At 39.6% G+C, this 23,467-nt stretch overlaps 3 protein-coding genes across 5 annotated transcripts; all 3 read left to right on the forward strand.

Annotated features, from left to right (window-relative positions):
* Positions 1-906: 906 nt before the first annotated feature.
* On the forward strand, positions 907-8,586 carry LOC147177246 (uncharacterized). 3 transcript variants are annotated; one of them, XM_086071807.1, is made up of 10 exons: positions 907-1,002; positions 2,583-2,793; positions 3,984-4,174; positions 4,246-4,461; positions 5,798-6,161; positions 6,353-6,486; positions 6,622-6,861; positions 7,784-7,945; positions 8,246-8,335; positions 8,422-8,586. In XM_086071807.1, the coding sequence occupies exons 2-10, from the start codon at positions 2,583-2,585 to the stop codon at positions 8,584-8,586; spliced, it is 1,773 nt and encodes a 590-aa protein (XP_085927933.1). In that variant the 5' UTR covers positions 907-1,002. The 3 variants fall into 3 exon arrangements, with proteins under 3 accessions (XP_085927933.1, XP_085927932.1, XP_085927934.1); XM_086071806.1 differs by lacking the exon at positions 907-1,002 and adding an exon at positions 1,389-1,502; XM_086071808.1 differs by lacking the exon at positions 907-1,002 and adding an exon at positions 1,404-1,515.
* A 599-nt stretch (positions 8,587-9,185) lies between these two features.
* Positions 9,186-14,710, forward strand: pir (pirin). The gene is made up of 10 exons (XM_086071673.1): positions 9,186-9,294; positions 9,912-10,008; positions 10,110-10,202; positions 11,843-11,923; positions 12,288-12,494; positions 12,558-12,642; positions 12,871-12,915; positions 13,456-13,538; positions 13,610-13,676; positions 13,752-14,710. Exons 2-10 carry the CDS (start codon positions 9,916-9,918, stop codon positions 13,889-13,891), a joined length of 894 nt encoding a protein of 297 aa, XP_085927799.1. The 5' UTR covers positions 9,186-9,294; positions 9,912-9,915; the 3' UTR covers positions 13,892-14,710.
* An 835-nt stretch (positions 14,711-15,545) lies between these two features.
* On the forward strand, positions 15,546-21,907 carry vegfd (vascular endothelial growth factor D). Its single transcript, XM_086071728.1, has 8 exons — positions 15,546-16,246; positions 19,284-19,485; positions 19,569-19,689; positions 19,860-19,929; positions 20,018-20,145; positions 20,226-20,344; positions 21,004-21,169; positions 21,263-21,907. Exons 1-8 carry the CDS (start codon positions 16,133-16,135, stop codon positions 21,279-21,281), a joined length of 939 nt encoding a protein of 312 aa, XP_085927854.1. The 5' UTR covers positions 15,546-16,132; the 3' UTR covers positions 21,282-21,907.
* Positions 21,908-23,467: the final 1,560 nt, after the last annotated feature.

The raw sequence follows: 23,467 nt of genomic DNA on the forward strand, positions 1-23,467 counted from the left end.
GGATGAGGATCAGCACCTCCAAATCCGTGACCATGGTCCTCAGTCGGAAAAGGGTGGAGTGCCCTCTGCGGGTCGGGGATGAGGTCCTGCCCCAAGTGGAGGAGTTCAAGTATCTTGGGGTCTTGTTCACGAGTGAGGATAGGTTAGAGCGGGAGATCGACAGACGGATCGGTGCAGCGTCTGCAGTGATGCGGACGCTGTATCGGTCCGTTGTGGTGAAGAAGGAGCTGAGCCGAAGGGCAAAGCTCTCGATTTACCGGTCGATCTACGTTCCTGCCTTCACCTATGGTCACGAGCTGTGGGTCGTGACCGAAAGAACAAGATCCCGGATACAAGCGGCCGAAATGAGTTTCCTCCGCAGGGTAGCCGGGCTCTCCCTTAGAGATAGGGTGAGAAGCTCGGTCATTCGAGGGGGACTCAGCGTCGAGCCGCTACTCCTCCACGTTGAGAGGAACCAGTTGAGGTGGCTGGGGCATCTTGTTCGGATGCCTCCTGGGCACGCTGCAGAGACTACGTCTCACGGCTGGCTTGGGAACGCCTTGGGATCCCATCGGAGGAGCTGGCTGAAGTGGCTAGGGAGAGGGAAGTCTGCTTCCCTGCTAAAGCTGCTGCCCCCGGGACCCGACCCCGGATAAGCGGAATTGAAGACGGAACGGAACGGAACGGAAAATATTTACAAAAATGTATGTGGTGTAATCACTTTTGCGGGATTCTGTATTAATGGACACCACTGCACTGCGATGTGTGCTCACTACAAAACAATGGCAAGACATTCACTTCCCTAACCGTTCCACATCACTGCGTCTCTAATTTATGAGCAAACACTAACAGAAGAGGAAATAAAAGTCCTCGGTTGTACAATATTCTACTGGCATTGGAACTGAAACGATATATTACTTCCTCTGTGCCCATTTTAATCATTGCCAATCATCCAGCTGAATGAAACGCGAACAACACTGTTGATATAACCGTCACGAGAGAAACAGAACAACTCAGACCACGGTCAGTATGTCACATTACTGTCTCACAATTAGCAATATGGTCATTTAAACTGTTTATTCAACACCACTGACAGAAATTGTTTTATTTATTATTATTTAGAATGGATTAGTAATCAAATTTTCTTTAGTTTAATTTATATTTTTTTCTGTGTGTGTGTATATGTATGTAAAACTATTTCAAGCAAAAACATCTTAACAGGTCAAGTTACGTTTAAAAAAAAAAAGACTTCTTTTTTGATACTAGCAGCTTCGCAATTCTTGTATTTATTGAATTCAGAGGAAAAACATAATGTGCATCATAATTTGGAAGACGGTGTACAGTATATATAGACACTGACACTATTTGCAGCCATCCCTGCACCAGCTAAATGCGTATAGTCGGATTGAGTTACATGAAAAGCACATGGCGCTCCCGCAAAGTTTCATGTCCACACAACAGCTGGGACGGCAAAACATTTGCGAACAGGACACACGCGGATCATCCAAACGCTACATTGTGAAGTAAGACAACAAGGTGTGCATGATGCAGGACTTATTGCTTGCTAAACGTGGCTATTATTTGGATTTGATGTTATAACTATCAGGGTTTTTTTAGAATGTCATTAGGAACTCTAAAAATCTCACAGGAATAGGAAAGTAATTACAAGAAGCAAAATTGTGTGACCTTGCCTTATGTTTAGGGCGTTAGGGTTAGAAATACTTTTTTTTATTTTTTTTATTATTTTTTTTTCCTAAGAGCTCAGTATTGTTCATTCAGTGATTTTACCGTTTTGACATGTCATCATCATTTCTCTCTTTTTATTTATTTTAATTTTTATTTTTTTTTATTTTTTATTTTTTTATTTTGTATGTGGGTGAGAATGTGTATGTGCGTGCGTGTGAGTGTGTGTGTATTCATGAGTTCACCAAAAACCTATTAATAGAAATACTTATGTACTACAGAATGCAGTGAAAAGTATCATTCCCAAAACAAAAGGAACTATTATCTACGAATTGTATACAATTAGGGCAAAAACTATAATCAACTATCACTAACACCTACTGTTTTTCTATTTACTGTTGATTTTATGCTCAAATGTATGCTATAAAATAAGTCAATCAAGAAAGTGGTGATTAATAACGTAAACTCATGGATTCAGTGTGAGTGCTATGTAGGTCATTCCAGATTTGGCTAACTTTGACATTGATTTGCAACACTACCAGTAATTAGAGAAATGCTAAGATAAAATTTGTATTCAAATACAATTTAACTTTCCTTATTTAATTGTAAAGCAGCAGCATTTCTTAAAAATAGATGTTTTTCAGGTGACTGAGTATCTAACAGGGTTGTGTCAAACCCAGCAAAAAACAAAACAAATAACATGATATGAAAGAAAAAAAAAAGTATACTTTGGTTGCTGAGTGGGACAAATCAAATGATTGTTTCTCTGGGAAAACATAACAAAAAAAAATCATTCAGAAGAAAATGTCAGCTTATCAAAAATGTTGCCTAAATTGCCGTCCAATTTTTGGAATGCCCCATGTATAGTTCTTGAATGTCTTTAATGTGTGCTATATTGAGTGAATGTTATCCTGCATCAGATGGTGATGCTGGACGTGTTGATAATTGGGGGCGGGCCTCACGCTTTGACCCTGGCCAGCATGCTATCAGCCCCGTTCCCCGAACACAACTCAAAACCAGAACGAGAGTCACAACTTCCCCTGTCCCGTAGTGAAACGATGAGACTTGAGCTCGACCACCAAATCCATAACAGGCAATCCGCTGACAACACAAAGAGGAAGGTAACAAATGGTACAGTATGTTCAGTTATGCATTTCATTATGAGTCTGAATTCTTTGTGCAAATTGAGGTCAAACAGAAAAGCATATAAACACATTCAATTAGCTTATATGGACTGTATGTAAAAAGTGTGTGCGTGTTCCAGTAAGTGTAAGTTTCATTGGTGTGTGTGAGAGTGTTTCAGTGGAGTGTGTGACAGCCTTTCAATAGTGTGTGAGAGTGTTTTCAGTAATGTGTGAGAGGTACATTGGTGTGTCACAATCGTGTGTATGAGAGCATTTCACTAAGGTGTGTTAGCGTGTTTCAGTAGTGTGAGAGAGCTTTTCAGTATGCGTGAGAGGTTCATTGGTGTGTGTGAGAGTGTTTCACTATGATGTGTGAGCGTGTTTCAGAAAACAGTGAGAGTTTCATTGGTGTGTGTGTGTGTGAGAGTGTTTCACTATGGTGTGTGAGCATCTTTCAGAAATGTGTGAGTTTCATCGCGTGAGAGTGTTTCAGTGGAGTTTGTGACAGCCTTTGTGTGAGAGTGTTTTCAGCAATGTGTGAGAGTTTCAATTGTGTTTGTGTGAGTGTTAGCGGCGCAGTAGTGTTTCAGTAATGTGAGAGAGGTTCATTGGTGTGTGTAAGAGAGTTTCACTATGGTGTGTGAGTGTGTTTCAGTAATCGGTGAGAGTTTTATTGGTGTGTGTGTAAGGGTGTTTCAGTAGTTTGTGTGTGACAGCCTTTCAGTAGTGTGTGAGTGTTTTCAGTAATGTGTGAGGGTTTCATTGGTGTGTGTGAGAGCCTTTCAGTAGGTGTGAATGTGTCAGTAGTGGCATGAGAGCTGTTCCGTAGTGTAAATCATTAGAATTTTTTTTTTGTAAAATTTTTGTAAGCGTGAAAGTGTCACATGAGAGCGAAAGAAATTTAGTAGATGTTTGAGTAAAAACAATTTCAGTAATTTGAAATGTGTGAAAGTGTTTCAGTAGTCTGTATGAGTATTTCTGTAGTGTGCTGAGTGTGTTTCAGTTGTGTGTGAGTGGCAAAAAAAACTAAGTAGCGTGTCTAAAAGGTTTTCAGTAGTTTGTATGAGAGCAATATCAGGTGAGTGCGTGTGACGACTTCAGCGAATGTGCATTTCAGTGGAGTATGTTCGCGAACTTTTCAGCCGTGTGTGTGATTCAGGTAATGAACTGTGTCCGAGGCGACTAATCATGTTTCAGGAGAGCTGACAGTGGAAAAGCGTCTTACCTATTCCACGCAAGCAGGAGGCGCCATTCGGCCGCCAGTCCTCAGCCTTCAAGTGGTCGACGCCTACGGCGAGTGGACGTCTTTATGGAAGAGTCAATTCACAGCCCTGAACATCCCTCACCTGCGCTCGCACACACTCGTGCACACGGATTCTGGCAACAAGGTACAAACACACGGCAACAAGGTCTGACGTTAAAACAAGGCGTTCATGTGTGTGAATGTGATTTTTGTCAGAAAGCACTGCAGGAGTTTGTGTTCAAACACAATCGTGTGACTGAGCTTCATCGTCTCCCCGACCGGGTGCTCATCCTGGATGACAACGCTTTTTTCAACGACGCGCGGCTCGGCAGGAAAGAGAGAAAACGTCTGAACGTCTCCTCCAACCTCAGCAACAGTTTGTCCTTCAGTCTGCCAGGAACGGAGCTAAGTGTGGATTTCTTTCAAGATCAGGTCGGACTGTCTGTCATACGTCGTGTGTGTTTGCGTGTCTTTAGCATGACGTGTCGAATTAGCATCGGATGTGACTAATTAAAAAGTCGTGTATTGTGTTCACACTTTAATAAACAAAGTTCTCAGCTTGAAACTATGAATATTTATTATTTTATATATTTTATGTTGTATTATTTGAACTCTTTTGTTTGCATTTTGGTGTCTGCTGTTGTTGTGCCCATTGTTATGAGGAAAACATGAAATATTTGTCTTGCGCAAACACTTTCCAATATACAGTTACACTTTTTATTTTTATTTTATTTATTTTTTTACAGTCTACTTGCTCTTTACACCTGCATGGCTGTTAATGTTGTCTATATACAAAAAAAAAAAAAAAACTAACCCACCCAATTCACTTCCATTTCAGTATACAACGAAACTGCCCAAAATGGCGACCAATCTTCAACCCTCTCTGCTGGGTCAAAATAATGAATCCAACCTTGGGTAAAAGTCACTCAATCTGCTAAAAATCAACAGCTACTTATCTCAGGAAGACTCTGAGATTCCATTTATTTTACCTTTCAACTTCTGATTATTATTATTATTATTTCACGCTTTGTTTTTCATTTAAAAATATGTATTTTCTGCCTTTCTGTCAAATTTCTGATATTTTTGGAAATTTTATGACAATTTTCTGCCTCTCTCCTTTCCCCTTTTCCTCTTCCTTTTTGGACATTTTATGGTCACTTTTTATGTAATTTTTAAAACTGTTTCATCTACCTTTGGGCTTTCTTTTTCTGACAACTTAAAAAGGTGGACTCTTAATTTTTTTTAATTATATTTAATTATTGTTTTTTAAAATCTAAATCATTAATTAATTTTAAGAATATTTTATCTAAAAAAATTTAAATGTGCATAATAATAATAATAATAATTTATACAAATTGTATTTATTTTTATTTTTTCCTTTTTTGAGATCCACAGGGAGACACAGGAGAGAGACTAAAAAGCCACATATGGCTCCAGAGCCGCAGGTTTCAGACCCCTGGTCTAGACCCAACATGCTAGGTGAAATACTCAACCCAATGTGCTGGGTATAAAGCCAGCATTGGCTCTCTCCCTCGTGGACTCAGTGCTGCTAGGTTATCTTATTTCACTTAATGTGACTTTCGGCTCAGGCTTGGAATTTCCAGCATGTTCTCCCCATGCTTGCCTTGGTTTTCGATGAGTGTTCCAGCATCCTCCCCCATTGCAAAAACATGCATGCTGCCTTCATTGAAGACGTGGATGGCAATGTTTTGCGATTAAGCTTGTTCTCAAAGGCAAGTTGTTTAACCAGAAGGGTATGAACATACAGGTGGAGAGATACAACTTGGACGAGGTGCTCGTGAAGGGAACTGTCACTCGCATCACCCCAGTGACCGAAGACGAGAAAATGTGCCAAGATGTCAGCGCAATAGAGGAACAGGCTTTAAGGCAAGGAGATGGGACGAAGAAGAAAAGAGTGAAACATTTCCAAGTCCATCTTGAAGATGGCGGCGTGCTCAAAGCTCAACAGGTGGTTATGGCAACAGGGCCCACCCGTGTTCAGATGGCAAACATCCCGCAGTGGGTGACTAATATCGAGGAGAGCTACCCGGAAGAGCGCCTGCAACACACTGTGCACCTCATGCACTCTCTATCAAGGACTCATTTTGAAGACACTGACGATCACGCACAAGGTAAGAGGATTGTGTCATAATTGTATATCACAAATATGGAGATCTGCAATATGTCCAAAAGACTAGCAAGGTCATAATTGATTCGACGACGACATCCATAAAGGTTTCAAGTTGCTTAGAACCGATTTGCCACAAGATGGCGCCAAAGCAATAATGTTTATTATAAGTATTGCATCCCGATGCGTCTCTAGGCTCATGTGTGGTGTGTGAGGCCGGCCAGAGAGTAATGGTGGTTGGCGGAGGTCTGACCAGCGCTCATGTTGTCTCCATCGCACTGCAGCAAGGGGCCTGTCATGTGACATGGGTCATGAGAAAGCACCTCCAGGTCCATTAACACTATACTACACATTTGCAGAGTACTCACTGAAAACTCTACTTCAAAGTATTTCTTACTTCCACTGCTGCATATATGACGCTCCACAGGAATAGCCGACATTTTTTAAAAACGTTTTTCTCACAGTTAAAGCAATTTGATGTGGGCGATGTGGAGAGCCTGGTGGGTCGTTACTCCCACGTGGAGCATGGCATCAAGATGGATGGCCAAGCATTCCTCAGACAGTTCTTTAACGAAAGGAGTCTTCACAAGCGACTGGCTATGATTCGTCAGGCAAGGAAAGGAGGGGCAGTCACTCCAGAGGCCTACATCCAATTACAGCCATTTATTTTTAAAGGACAGGTGGCTGTGAAGACGTACTGCCAGGTAAATTGCATGCACTTGTATTATGAGTGATGGGAGAGAACAATGGCAATTCGTACGCAGACCGTGGTATGTAGACTAAGTACAAATTTTGAGGACCACTGCGATAGAACATACAATAGAGCGATAAGATCACAAGATGTACACAATAAGGACAAATGTATAGGGCAGGAGTCTGCAACCTGCGGCTCCGGAGCCATATGTGGCTCTCTAGTCCCTCTCCGGTGGCTCCCCAATTGTGGATCTCTAAAATAAAATGTGTAGAAATAATGCATTTATTTATTTATTTATTTTATGTTTGTTGTTTTGTTTTGTTTAGATAAAATATTCTTTAAAATGAATTATTTAGAAATGAAAAAACATGAATAATTAAATATTAAAAAAAAAAAATCAGAGTCCACATTTTTAAGTTGTTATATAAAAATGTCAAAAAAGTGACCATAAAATGTCCAAAAAGGAAGAGGAAAAAGGGAAAATTACCATAAAATGTCCACAAAATTGCCAAAAATGTCAGAAAATGTATTCAAGGAAAGGTACGAAAGAAAATGTTCAAAAAGTAAATATAAAATTCCAAAAACAAAAGGAGAAATCCCAAAATTTACCATAAAATGCACACAAAATTACCAAATAAATGTCTGAAATTCATAGCAAAACAGGGAGAAAAAAATGTCAAAAAAATAGCCATAGCATGTCTAAAATACAATGGCAGAAAATTACCATAATATGTCCGTAAAATTGCCAAAAAATGTCAAAAATTTGAGAGATAGGCAACAAAATAATGAGTTCCCCCTGTGAAGGCATTCTATTGTTAAAAAAATATCAGCAAGATGGAGAAGGAAGATTGAGGGGGAATAAACAAGCATACACCGAACTAACTGTATAATGTTATAATGCCCAGGAAACTCAAGTGTGAATCTCTGGTCAGGTGAGTGAAGCCAGCTGGTGCTACAAGAATCAGGCCTGGAGGCTGTCCCTCAGCAATGGAGACCACTGGACAGGAGATATGATCTGGTTGGCCACTGGATGTAAACTGGATGTCAAACAGGACCCTTTGCTTTCTGAAGTGATGAAGGAATTCCCTATTCAGGTGGTGGTAACTTCCTTAGAAATTGCTTTGCCACTGAACCGCATTGTGGTTCGTTATTCACAAATTTACCTGTTCATGTTTATTTATTTTTTAAGTCGTTTGTGTAGTGTTAGGATCATTTTTTGTTTTGTATGTTTGTTTGCATTTGTTTAGTTTGTTGATTGTCTCGTTTCTGGTCCGAGCCCCCATCTAATAAGCTTTAAGTAGCTTCTAAGGGGTAGGCTATCTCGTTCACATGTAAATGTATAAATATCAAACCACACATATGCAGTGATTCACTGTACATTTGTTCCCATAAAGGTGCTGGATGGCTGGCCATGCATATCAGAGAGTTTGCAGTGGGCAGAGGGGTGCCCCGTTTATTTGATGGGGCAGTACACTGCTCTTCAGGTAATCTTTTAGCTTGTACAACAATACCATAATTACCTTATAGACAGCATTCGATCCATGTGCCTTGTTCCTCTTCTCACCCACAGATTGGACCTCATGCAGTAAACCTGGCAGGTGGGCAGGCAGCCAGCATGAGAATTGCCAAGCACATCCTGCCACATCACAACAACATGCAGGAGACTACGCTGAGAGCAGGGAGATCAAAAACTGAAGAATATATTCAGCAAATGCAAGGACTTTTATGGCTCTAACTACAGGAGGAGAGAGAGAGAGAGAGAGAGAGAGAGAGAGAGAGAGAGAGAGAGAGAGAGAGAGAGAGAGAGAGAGAGAGAGAGAGAGAGAGAGAGAGAGAGAGAGAGAGAGAGAGAGAGAGAGAGAGAGAGAGAGAGAGAGAGAGAGAGAGAGAGAGAGAGAGAGAGAGAGAGAGAGAGAGAGAGAGAGAACATAATAGATATTTTTGATTCATATAGACTTGAAAGTATGTTAATTTTGAAATATTAAAATATTTATTGTGTTTACTTTGGTTCTTCTCAGTAACATAATATGCCAATAATAATATATTTTAAAAACTATTTTGTGTGAGAAGTTTTGTCCAGGAACAATTCATTTTTAATTTTGTACATTTCAGCCTGAACTTTTATCGTGTTTCTGCCTTAACCCCCCTTTTAACCCCCTTTTTTTTTTTTTTTTTTTTTGTATAGGGTTAGTAATTCTGCAGAGGAGTGTATGGAAAAGCAATTAGAAAAAAAGATATTGGTTGACATGGTTACACAATGTTGTACAAAGGACAATATTTCTGTTTATATTTACGTTTTGCTGTTGGAATAAATTCGTTGGAGTCACGCTATGATTCATAGCCACGCCCACTGGCTGAATGACTTCCGTGTTTTGGTGGCGCAAGTAAGGCACAAGTGGACAGAAAATAAATAACACAGTCACTTGGATTCACTACCTTGGAGGTGAGTGTGTGTGTACTATATGTATGTATAAATTTAAATATTGCTTGATCGCGTGTAGAATTATATAAAGTCTGCTTCGAAAAACATTCATGTTTGCTCGTCATATTCAAACACCGCTGTACGGGGGAAAGCCACTGTGCAAAAACATGCAGCGAAGAGATTTATAACCTGTTTTTGTTCCTTCTTTAAATCACATTCATGAATTGAATTCGTGTGACTCATTTACGAATAGCAAAACGTGTTACAGTATGACAATGACGTCACGGAGTCGCGCTTCTCAGATTAATCAGACGACTCTGTCATCTCAGTTGATATTATTTATCTCCTCAGTATTCCTCGTAGTGTAGTGTAATTTTTCTACTAGTGAAGATGACATGACGTCCAATTAATTTCGTGGGAACTGGTTTATCGGGCCAGATTTAACACATTGCATGCTAGGTTTTAATGTAAAATAAATGTTAAGCGAGTGCCAAATGTTGTAAAAAGAAACAACAACAAAACTGCAGTGGTACCAAACTTCCAACTCAGACCATAATGTTACCGTTATCTGGAAATTTTACAAGCACGTTTTATATCAGTACTGTAGACGTGTATTTACAAATATGTATGTTTTACAGCACAATGAGCACGAGAAAAGTAGATAAAGTTGTACTGAGTGTGGAGCAGGATGAGGGAGCTGGTGCTCGTGTTCGCAGAAGCATCGGTAGAAAAGAGGTAAATATGTGTTGAGCTATTTTATTTTATTCACGTTTTTCCTCTAAATACACCACCTTCCATTCTGTTTAGAATGCACTTATCCCAAATGTCCCTCCCAGTTACAGAACCTGGATCCTTTTCTGATGCTGGATGAGTTTCGTGTCAGCAAGCCTGCAGGTTTTCCAGACCACCCTCACAGAGGATTTGAAACGGTAGGTTTTGACTTTATAAACTCTATACAATAATCATTGAGACACAATTGGACAGATGTGATTATGAACAACAACCACTAACTATCATAAGAGTTTCCTAAAACATACAAAGTGTATTTTAATTTTTAAAAGTGAGTAATAAATAAATAAATAAAATATGATTACTTGTACATGCCACAAGATGACAGCAAAGCACTATCCATGTTTGTCTAAATTAAACTTCTCAGCTCACATCAACACAGTTACTTGACGTCAAGAGTCCACAAGATGGTGTCAAAGCACTACATTTTTTTCATTTAAATGAAAATTCCTCAGTTCACTTTAACATATTTCTTGACACAAAGATGCTGTAAAAGCCTCCTTTTTTTTTTGTCAAAATGAAACTCCCGAACTCACTTAATAGCTCTTTGGCACCACTATTCCACAAGAGGGCAGCAAGCATTGTTTGTATTTATTTATTTTGCATTGCTGCCTGCTTGTGGCATCCTGGAGCCACCATCGGAGTCAGGGCCTTCCAATCATTGGCGCCACGATGCTGGAATGCACTCCCTGAGTCCCTGAGGCCTTTGAAGGGAGCTAAAAATGCTGATTAGCTTTTAAATGTCTTCCTTCAACCCCCTTCTGTCTCCAAATGTGTTTTTATTTTAACCGTTTGTCAGCATGTAAACATTTTTATTTATTTTTTTTTATTTTTTTTATTTTTTTTCCATTGTTATTTTTTTTATTTTATTCATTTTTTTTACTTTGTAGTACTTTGAGATTTCTTTATAACTTAAAGTGCATTAAAATAAAATACATTATTATTATTATTAATATTATTATTATTATTAATTATAAACCATATGTGGTGTGTATTACTGTTTCCCCTGCGAATAACGAAAATCCGAGGGGTCTCACTGAATCTATAAACACAAACTTAAAACAACTTTATCGCAAACATTCCAGATTAATCTCCCAGGGTGGGTGTATAGGGCTGCACTCCCAGCATGCCTTTCTGCAGGTGTGTTTGCTCACACTCACATGACTTTGGAGAAGATACAGCTGTGCTGAAAGATCACAGGCGGCTCGCAGCAGGACGTCCAACTTTCAGATGTTCCCAATTGAATTAATGACCTCGAACTCAGCACTTCTTTTGACCACTGGGACAGAGTACGTTCTGCATGAACAGAACCTGGAAAATGACAGTTCACCGAATGTGATTACCTCCACCAAGGAGGTTCAGTTTGTTGGTTTGTTCATTTAAATAAAATAACAATTTTCAATGTGTATGCCATGAAATAAAACGAACAGATCAGATCCGGCGATTTTCATGAAAATAGACCTCTGACCTTATCACTGTCCATTAGCGACCATGGACAATTCTTACTACTTCTTTTTTGGTCTGACTCTCCATCTCCATCTCCATTGGTCAACCTCACTGATGAATCCAACTGTTGTGCTGATGTTTGATGTTATGACATTTTGTTCCCTTGGATCAAGATGAAATGTCCTTTAATCTTCCAGATGCAAGTTTTGTCTGACTGAGTGAGCTTGTTCTGATGACTACTTTTCACAGTCTTCAGAATAGTAATGGAAAATCAAGCGTTGTTGCTTCAACATTTGCTATATTCTCTTCTACACCTGTGTTTTACCCCCAACAGGTAACGTACGTGTTGGAAGGGGTCATAGCCCATGAAGACTTCTGTGGCCATTCAGGGCTACTGCAACCTGGAGATCTGCAAGTAATTATTTTCCAACAATATTGGACGACATTTTAGAAAATCCATGGCAATCGTATCTGTGGCATGAAGCTATGGTGGCAAGTTAGTGTGTGAGCATAAAGAAATATACAAACAGCTTGCCTTTGTCATCAAATCACCTGTTGAAAAAATGACAGATGACAGATAATTTTAAAGAAACATTTCAGCAGTTTTCTTTTAAATTGCATGAAATGAAAGGCAATTTTCTATTCTTCTAATTTCTAATGTAGTTCCTGATCATAAAACTGCCACAAGAGGGCGTCACAAGTACAAATACCTTATAATACCCAGATTAAAATACAGTATACTGTAAAAGTGCAAACGCAAAATGTGTGTGTGTGTCTAGTGGATGACTGCAGGACGAGGAGTGGTTCATGCGGAGATGCCCATGTCTGAGGAACCCTTGGTGGGTTTGCAGCTGTGGGTGAACCTGTCCAGGCAAAGTAAGATGGTGGAACCAGCCTATCAGGAGCTGCGGAGCTCTGAGATCCCCAAACCAACTCAGGGAGGAGTCACCGTGGCCGTGATATCCGGAGAAGCCCTTGGAGCAAAGGTTTGTTTTGACTGTATCGGGTCAATTGTATTTCTTTGTGTATTGATTTAGGCTGTTTTACAGTCCAAGGTCTTCACAAGGACACCGACAATGTACTTGGATTTTGTGCTGAATACTGGAGCCCAGCATGTGCAGCCAGTACCCCCAGGTAAAAATTAAGAAAATATTTAGTGTATGGAGGTGGTTTGGTTATTGAAATCATTGTCTTGTGGTTCTTTTAAAATATTATTTTTGCCCCCCCCCCCCCCCCCAAAAAAAAGGGAGCTTCAAAGTAATTCAAATTCTCTGTTGGTTATCAACTGAGTAATTTATGTTTAATTTATTCCAGAAGAAAATATTCATACACTTTAAACAAATTCTATTTGTATGTCCACAGGATGGACTGCCTTCATTTACACTCTATCAGGAACCATTCATGTTGGTGAGTGCCTGGATGCAAAACAAGAAAGGCTCTTGTGTTACTGGTATAATGTAGGATTTGCCTGCCATACGGTCAACCCCCATGCGATAGGTGAAAATATGTCATATAGAAAGACCATATACAAAATATATATTTTTGACGGTTTTATCAAGGTATGTGAAAGTACCGATATCAGGTATCGGTATGGGACCGATGTACACATCGTGGCTTCATTTGAAGCACGTTTCATGCCTGGTGGACTTTAAGAAGAGTTTCCACTTGATTTGGTTTTGTGTGAGAGCAAACCCTTTTACACAAAAGCTGCTATGAAAGGCTTATTTCCTCCTTCCAAAAATATCATAATGTGTTTCTCGCACTGGGCAAAATTGCTTTCAGATGTTTTGATGACACCAAAACAATAGACATTTGACTTGAGTTGACTTGAGTTCATGTCCAACACCACATGTTCACTGGAACAATAACAAAGAGTCAAAGTGTATCCTTCTTAGGGATTAATTTAATGAGACTGAGATGTTCAAGTTGTACATTGTTCTCTCTAAGGCCCCGAACAGGAGCATCAGAAGGTGGAGCCCCATCACACGGTGGTTTTGGGAGATGGCGGCAGAGTTCGATTTGAAAACAAGGTAAAAGATACTCCATAATATACTCTCTCTCACTGCTATTCTGCCTCAGTCCACTTGTATTTTCTCTTTAGGGTTCCGACGTGTCCCATTTTGTCCTGATAGCCGGAGAACCCATCAATGAGCCTGTGGTGAAGCACGGTACATTGGTTTGTCCACAATATTCTGATGTGTGTCCTCAAAGGAATAAAACAGCTTGATGCGTTTGCTCCTCAGGTCCATTCGTAATGAACGCAGAGGAGGAGATCGACCAGGCGATCAGCGATTACAGAAATGGTCAAAATGGATTTGAGCGGGCCTTAAACTGGAAATCTAAGATCGGAGATTCTTTTGGACCGCTATGTTGTACAAAATGATTTTTTTGTACATGCATTTTTAATAATATTTTATTTCCTAAAATAAATGTATATTTTATTGCATTTTATTACAACAACAAGACAACATTTTTGTTTTTATGCCACTTGCCATCTTAAAAAAATTAAATGCAAATCCAAGTACTAACACAATTACCAACATTCAAATATAGTAACGTAGTTGGACCAAGTGTTCAACAATAATGGAGCAGAGGTTTTATTCCTGAAAGGTGTATTTAATATTATTGTATGCTGCTCTAATGTAATGTACTTTGGACATTAACACTACACGAGGTGGGGGTGGGGATTAAATAATGATTCAATTATAATCCATTGATTGCACATAAAAGTTAAATAAATATTGTACCTATACAAACAGCTCTAAAAGATATAATGCAAATATATTTAACTAACAACTCATATAACTGTGCATAACAAATTTAATTGACTGAATTTAAAAAATAAAAATTAAGCCACTGTCTCATGCAATTTGTACATGTAGTTCAGTGGTTCTTTCGCAAGCCACTGCAATGCAGGTGTCAAAGTCCTTCATGATTTAGATGTTTCTCTCATCCAACACAGCTGATTCAAATGATCAGCCCATCAGCAAGCTCCGCAGGAGCCCGATAATGATCCCGATCGTTGAATTGAGTGTGCTGGAGCAGGGACATCTCAAAAACATGCAGGACTCCGGCCCTCGACGACTGGATTTTGATATCTGTGCACTAGAAGAAGTCCAACATTATTTTGACACACCTTTATGTATTAACCAAATACAATTACACAGAACTAATAAAAATTAAAATTTTAATAAACACGTTAGTTCTCAGTTGCACAAATTATTGATTTGCAAATGCAAAACAATGCAAAAATGTCATGAATCTTTATTATGTTTTGTATTAGTCCTTATTTTATTTTATTTTTCTACATTTCTTAATGGTAATATTAATTGTAATGAATTCAAGACACTCAGAGCTGATAATGGGATGACTGTGACTGTGTGTTATCCTTTTCATCTGAAATCTCATTACAGTGTACAAAGTCAACTCAATTTTTGTTGTTGTTGACAATAATATGTTCTATGCCGCCCCACTATGGCACTCTGGTTAATATTGCGTTAGTGGAATATGAGTTAAGCAGCAAAATCCAGCCGTTTTTATCCATCTCAGGGGGCGGCCATTTTGCCGCTTGATATCGACTGAAGTTGACATCAATGTTGCTCAGCTCTCGGGTAATAACCAATCACAGATCAGCTTCAGAAAACAGTTGAGCTGTGATTGGCCGTAGCCTGCCTGAGCAACTGTGATGTCATCTTCCGTCGACAGGAAGTGGAAAAATGGCCGCCCCCTGAGCTGGATATAATGGCTGGATTTTGCTTCATAACTCTTATTCCACAAATGTAATCTTAATCAGAATGTCATGTTTAGACTAGTGAGGTTACATATGGCATATTATTGTCAAGAAATGTTGAAGGCTGACTTCCATTTTAAGGAAGTGTCTCCTGTGAATGCATTCCCTCCTAAATTTTTATTTCTTCCACGTAGGGAGGGGGTGTCATCTGTGGGACATGATGCGGGGCGGTGCTACTTACTTGTCTCCCCCTTCACATGTAACAGAGGTCTGGATCACATTTAAAACACATGTTAGTGCTCGCGTGTCTGCGGAAGAAATGCCCGATGATGGGATTTAACCGCACTAGAAGGAGAGGATGAGAGCAAGAAGCGAATAAGGTGGGAGGAAAGCATGCACTTTTTGGATAAAGACGTACAGTAGGTGTAAGGCAGCCGTTGACTAACTTGGATTTATAACTAAAAAGAGAGGGAACAGACTTAAACTCTCTCAGGGCCTTTTTTGCTGGCTCCATTTGGACAAAGGCGAAGGTGGGCGATAAGAAGCCTTCAAGGGACTCTTTGAATTTTATGAGGCCATTTTCAGCTTCTAGCTCGTTGCCTACTTACTCAAGTGAACACTGCATCAAAGCTGCACAAATAAGACGTTCAAGTTTTAAAGCCCCTCCATTTGGCTGGCGGGTGTCTGGGGGGCTGCTTTTGTGACAGGTTGCGTCTGTCTGGCTCACACGCACACGCACACACGCTCTCACACGCAGAGCAAGGTTGAGAGTTTATGCAGCACATACACGGAGGAGGTCAGCTGGTCTGGCAGTCACAGAGGCAGCCAGCTGTGAAAAGGAAGACACGTTCATAGCGAGTGCTTCTAAGAGGCCAGAGCAGAAGATCCGGCGGGATGCTGGTGAAGATGAAGCCGACTCTTTGTCGAACCTGCTGCTTGGTGACTCTGCTGGTGGAGCTCAGCTGGATCAATGGGAGCTTTGGACTGCAAAGAGAGGCTGGAAGTCGGGTGAGTGAAATGGAACGTTTTGTTTTTGTGCGCAAATGTCGCAGTTGCAGTTGGAATGTGATAGATTGGATGGATGGATGGATGGATGGATGGATGGATGGATGGATGGGTAGAAAATGGATGGATAGACAGATGGATGAATATGTGAGGGAGATAGATAGACAGATATGGTCTTCAAACAGGTGCATCCTAACTGCACTGCATGCTTGTCCATAATCAGTGGTGGCAAATGTAATCCTCCTCTGTACTAAACTAAAGAAGACTTTGCTTAGCTGGGGTTTATTTTTTTTAACTATACTTAAGTATGGTAACAAACGAATTGCATGTTGTTTCCCACTATTGATGCCAATAATAAAAGAAAACCCAAATGAATGAAAGTAGTAATGTAGTAATTAAATGTCGTAGGCCACTATTTAAGGTATTTTGAGATGTTGTTAAATAACCAAAAAAAGGAACGTCAATGACAGTCGTACTTTGATGATCCTTTTTTTCCCTTCTACCTTGATCTCCTTATTTTTCTTTGCCAGCCCCATGCTGTTTCACTTCCCCCTTCAATATCGTCATCTTCCTCTCACAAGCTGTTTCTCATTAGCTGACGCGAATCATCTGGGCGAAAGTGCATGTAATCTTTGTTTGTATTGAAGTGGCAGAGCAGACACGGCCACGCTCACGCTCACGCTTCTGCAACAAATTGAACGCATGGGAGGACATTGAGGCTTGTTGCTGAACCTCTTCTCTATCTATGTAACATTGGGCCTTGAATGTATGGAGGATCAAAAAAGCTAAAATAATAAATGAATAAATAAAAGTGAAAATAAAAACAGATATTGAATGTACCTCTGCCATTTTCCCAGTGGTTCAAAGTTCACAATATTAGGCTACAAATGATGCTAGTTAGCATGATTAAAAAAAAATTCTTCTTCGTGTTTTCACAGAAGAAATTTCCAATTTATCAAAGTAAATATAGTAACTATGAATATTCCATAATCCAATGTTAATTTTAAATACATTTATTTTGGTAACACTGAACTTCAAACTTCATAATTTTAGTTTACTTTATTACGTCATGACTTTTTTTTTTCTATCGTGCACTAGACAAATAATCCATGAGTTTAAAAATTTAAATGAAACTAAATTAAAATGAAGTATCCCCAAAAACTCTTAACAATTATCAAGACCTCTCTAAAAATGAAATAAAACTAACTGGATTACAAAAAATAAAGACAAAACGAAAAAAACAACTAATTATAGTGAAAAATCCAAAACTATTACAACCTTGTTTCACACTCACTAATAAAATGCTCTCATTGCACTACTGCAATTCTCCATTGCACACGATTAAAATGCTCTCAGACTCGCTACTGACATGTTCTCACGTGCTCTGCTGTTTGTTTTAGCTCATTTACACTACTGAAATGCTCCCATATACTACCAAAAGATTACTGCGTTTTTCACACGCATACAAATATAAATACTCTCACACCATACTTGTATAAGAGTGTTTTACTAGTTTATGTGAGCGGGGAGGTCAATAGTGTGTTTCAGAGTGTTTCGGTTTGGTAACTATTTCTATTAGTTTAAAAAAAAAATCCCACTTTTGTTAACAAGAGTATGAAAAAAAATACTGTACGTTTATACCAGATAAAAAATGTGTGATTAATCATGAGTTAACTATTGAAGTCATGCGATTAATTACAAATAAAAAATGTAATCGCCTGACGTCCTAATTTAATAATCTTTTCTTTTTTGAAAAATGATTATTTAAAAAAAGAAAAGATTATTATAATTTTAAAAAATATTATTTTAAAAAATAAAAGAAAAGATTATTATAAATTAGGTCATCAGACGATTAATTTTTTTAATTGTAATTAATCGCATGACTTCAATAGTTAACTCACTCAATATTTTTTGTCATATCTGTTCTAAATGTACAATAAAAACTTTTTTCTAGGTTTTCATACTCTTGTTGAAAGCAGAACAAAAATTTTAACTAACAGAAATAGTTCAAATGAATTTTTGACGTCTAAAGCCGTCAATGGCAGTGAATGAGTTAATGTGTTGTGTGGAAAAAAAAACATCACTACTGCATGTGAAAGGTAATCTTGAATTGTTTCCCTGATGTCCCCTCATACAGTATGTTTGTGTCTCTCCTGTGCATGCTGAAGGAGCATACCCAGACTTTGACTTAAGATTTGCTGGCTGCACATCACAATTTTTTATTCTTGTGTTATGTAAACGCACACTTGAGAATGAGAAACGTCGGCAGAATGAGCTGCGAAGTTGAAGACACGCTGGAGAGGAGACACTTGGCTGCATGATGGTCATATTCTGAGGACTAACCAAGCCCTTCAAGATAAATTGTTTCAGCCTTATCGCGTAAGACAAGATGCGTGCATGCATAATGACAAATCGAAATTCAAGTGAAGTTGGGATGTTGTGCAAAAATATATAAAATTTGAAAATTATTTTCAACCTCCTGTTGTGCTCATAAGATAAATCCCCTTGGCCTCAACTTTCCCAGTTGTTTGTTCAATTCAAAATAAAAAGAACATTTGGAGAGAGAAAAAAAACACACACACACACAAATTCATCAGTTTGAACATTAAATATCTTGACTTTATTGTGTAGTCAATTGAATACGAGTTGAAAGGATTTGAAAAACATTGTTTTCATTTTCAACCAGTTCAGGGTGTACCCCGCCTACTGCCCGAAGCCAGCTGAGATAGGCTCCAGCAACCCCTGCGACCCTTGTGAGGACAAGCGGTACAGAAAATGGATGGATGGATGGATGGATGGATGTTCATTTTCTCTCCAAGCCCCCCCCCCCCCCTAATGTCATCATCATCCTTGTTTTACACGTCCCTACTTCATTGGAAATAGAGTTCATACACAATTTTTTTCAACTAACAGAATTTTTATACAAGTCATACGCTTTTACATAACATTCAGGCCTTGTTCAATTGAACTACGTTTTCAGCTTGTTTGTGGCCATGTATGCTGGTGTCGATGAAAAGATGACAACAAGTTGTCCGTGCAGGTAATGAAGCAGTGGGAGAGGAAGGTGCGCTCAGCCTCCAGCCTTGACGAGCTGCTCAGGCTTGCAGACTTCCCCGACTGGAAGTTGTGGAAGTGCCGCATGAGACTGCAGCAGTCGGACTCTCTTTTCTCGCCACCTTCGGCCGGCTCCCACCGCTCCACCCGTTACGCCGCAGAGTCTTACAGCCTGGAGATACTCAAAGGTAGGACGGCAGCTCATGTCTCGTGCTGTTTGTTGGATTGCGTGTGAGAGGATAAAGGATAAAGGATGTTGTCTCCCATGCAGCCATAGATGAGGAGTGGCAGCGGACACAATGCATGCCCAGAGAGACGTGCGTGGATGTGGCCAAGGAGTTGGGCACCGACCCGTCCGTGTTTTTCAAGCCGCCTTGTGTGTCCGTCCACAGGTTTGTTTCACACAAAATCACCTCCGTGTCCTTCACTTCATTTGGATCACGAATTTGCTCTTGATATCCAAGGTCCATGTACGAGTATGCGCTTTGTCCACATTACTAAGACAATTCAGCGCACACCCGGACAGATGTTATATCAGTGATGTCTTTTATTTTCCTGACAGGTGTGGTGGCTGCTGCAATCAAGAAGGCGTCACGTGCAGAAACACAAGTACAGTGCTTGTCAATAAAACTGTAAGTGCTCCAGCGCACTCCTCAACGGCATTCGAGACTTGAGCGGACGAAATCTCTCACTCACGTTTTGTGTTTGCATGCACTTCAGGTCCTAAGCGTGATTCCATTCAAGTTTGTACCAGAGCCTGTGTTAATAAAAGTAGCCAATCATACAGAATGCAGATGCATGGAGCCGGCCATTATACGACGTAATGCTCAGCCTCAGAGGAGCAGCGGGTGAGTCTGAGAACTGTCACTCGCTCTCTCAAATAAATGTAAGCTGTGCTTGCTGTACAGTCTGAATCTTTTTTTTGCAGTTGTTCTCTGATCGGACTGATTTCGGAGGCTGAGAATTCCAGGAGACTTTGCGTCAGTGGTTGGATTTGGGATTGTGCGAGTGACAGATGCATACCATACCCCTCTAGTAGTAGACCAGGTGGGTGTGCAAGGGGACTCATTCTTCCACAAATCTCAATAACTAAAAACAAACACTGCCAATAGCCTACAGGGGAAGCACTATACAGTACTGTATACGATAAATAACAGCTACATTTATTTTAGCTATTATTTTCTTTTTAGAAACTTGTTTATTTACTCATTTGTTGTTCATAGTTTCATAGCTTATTACTCCACTTCTTTTAATATTACCAACATTTATTATGGTGTTTTTCTACTCTACTTTCACGTTAGCTTAGCGGCTAGCATAGTAGCATAGCTTCTCCGTCTTCTTCTGTTGTTTCTTCTTGTTCAATGTGTCACACAACTCCTCATCCTCCTTTAGTGATAGCGATACATGTCATAAGCATAGCTTGTTCACCGTGGAACGACCATGTTTAGCTTCATTAGTGACCCAGCCGGTGCAAGCAAAGTTAACTTAGCACTTAGCATTCCCCCTGCTAGTTCCAGAGCGGCATTCATCTCGCGTGGCTCTTTTAGCGGTGACCTTGGAAAATAAACATTTAATTTTTAAATACTTTGTACGTTTTTCAAATGTAGCTCGTCAGTCATGAGTCTATAATAAATAAGTCACTTATGTGAGACTTATTTATGCAAGAACATCCAGAAATGAATCTTTGATTGTGACCTCCTGTTTAGAGTTGCCAATGACTTCCTGGATGCCCGACTGTGAGATCGATGTGGATCGTTGTGACTGCATTCCACAAACTGAGCCAACTCCCCAGCTTAGACCGGCCCAACGCTGTCACCTCAACAGCTCCATTTGTTCTCACAGAGGTCAACATTTTGACCCCTCCTCCTGCAGGTATAGCACAGGCAGGACCTTGACATACGGAGAGGTTCGCGGTGGACTTGATTGTCTAAATGCATGCTTGTTTTCTCTCTCTCCTAACGGCAGATGCAAGTGGCCCAAGTAGCAGCAATTAGGACAACCTGCTGACCAATCTTTTGGGAAGCAGAGAAATAGATGCATATAATTTATTTACAACACTATTTATGTAAATCAGGTGAACTAACGGAGATGATAGTTAGTCACAGGACCGTGTTAATTGATTTTTTTTTACATGCTAATTTTAAGTTTGAATCAATGTGTGAATTTTGTTATTTGTTGTTTTTTTGTGCACTGAATATATAGATTATAAAAAAAATATTTTTATAATTTAGACTCCTGAAGTTGTGGATTATTGCTCACATTTTATCTTACTTTTTTTAAATGAAAAAAATCTGCATTTCCTCTCATTGAAAAAAAAAATCTTACGAATCAGAACATGAAACTCCACATTTTAGATTCATCTAAATGTTCATATTAACAGTCACCGCATCTAATATGTTGGTTAAAGGACAATACTGTACTTGCCGCTAGAGGCATGTGCCATGTGTGCATTTTTCTCACAAAAGTAATTTTCTGTTTGTCACTTTGTTACATCTCTTCGCCGTCCTAAAACCTACCTAACCTCTTTTGACATTTCAGTGCGTCCTTGGGTCGCATGAGTGCAAGCAACAACACATTTACAAAAACAGAAACTATCAAATGTAAAATTTGAAAGAACAGTAAAGTAAAGTTACAGGTACAACTTACTGTACAATAAAGGAGATAAAGATTTAGATAGCATGGCACACATCCTTGTACATTCACACAAAATCTTGACAACCCGGCCGAGGATTCATCATGCTCACACTGGCCATGGAGTGGTCATACGCATATCATGATTCGGACCCTGTGTTGACGCTTTGATGATTTCACCACAGCCGCAACAGAGGAGCTCCTTGCATCTCTTCTGGAAGGTCTTGCTGAGCAGGTAAAGAGCAAAAGGAGTTTGTGAAGGCCAGGATCCGAGCAACGACGCTACAAACAAAGTGATTCAGAGGATGTGTCCACCTAACGGATAAACAATAGTAATACATAGAGATGTATGTATTTAGACAAAATATGGAAAAATATTGTTTTGACACCATCTTATAGCCAAAAAACAATTTGGAAGTGAGGGGAGGAGCTTTAATTCATTCTGGCTAACGTCTTGTCAAATAGAGAAAAAACTTTTGCTGCCATCTTGTGGCATGTATAGGCAATTACAATCCTGTTTTGATCATGGTTAATTAACCGCAACGTTCACCCTATGTGAATTTAGTGAGTAGCCTCAAAGTGTGGTAGAAAAACTTAACACATTGCCTCCTGTGTGCGCTAAAATCTATTTCAAGGCCATTCTTAAATTAACTATGAATAACAAATTACAATGTAATGAAAAACAAAGTGCAAAACAAAGCAAAGTAAAGTAGCAGGAACTTAACTCTCCAAAACATTGCCATACCTTTGCCACTACAAACTACACTTTAATATTTACTGTGTCAAAATTAGTGTAAAAAAGTTGTGTGTGTGTGTGTGTGTATATAAATATATATATATATATATATATATATATATATATGTATATATAATGACAAAGCTATAGTTGTGGCTATGGAATGTCATCTGAGCATTTATTTGATATACTTATATATTTGATAATGTTTGTGTATATCATGTTTTTGTGTCCTGTCTTGCTCATTTTGTTTGCACCTGTACTCGTCATCCTGTTCCCTTGTGTCATCCAGTCATCTCCCCCAGCCACTTGTGTCTTGTCCAGGTGTCTCTCGTTGTCTCATCAGTTGGCTTGTATTTAGTTTCCTGGTTTCGTTCAGTCTTTGTTAGATCATTGTTACTGTCACCACTCTTGTGTTTTGTTGTTACTTTGATTTTTGGTCTTTTTAGAACGTTGCTGGTTTTGTTCATTTAGAGTTTTACCCCTGTTAGTGTTTTTGTTGAATAAATTGTGTTCAGTATTCCATGCATCCCTGCCGTGGTTCTCCTGTCGCGCTCTCTCTCTCTCTCTCGCTCTCTCGCTCTCTCGCTCTCTCGCTCTCTCGCTCTCTCGCTCTCTCGCTCTCTCGGGCTCTGGCTCTGGCTCTGGCTCTGGCTCTGGCTCTGGCTCTGGCTCTGGCTCTGGCTCTGGCTCTGGCTCTGGCTCTGTTTCTGTCTGTCTCTCTCTCTCTCTCTCTCTCTCTCTCGCACATACGCACGCACGCACGCACACACACAAACTCTCACACGTAAAAAACACACTCA

The sequence above is a fragment of the Leptonotus elevatus genome, chromosome 3 (assembly GCF_054856555.1).
Source record: "Leptonotus elevatus isolate MCC_2025b chromosome 3, RoL_Lele_1.0, whole genome shotgun sequence".
Taxonomy (NCBI): Eukaryota; Metazoa; Chordata; class Actinopteri; order Syngnathiformes; family Syngnathidae; genus Leptonotus; species Leptonotus elevatus.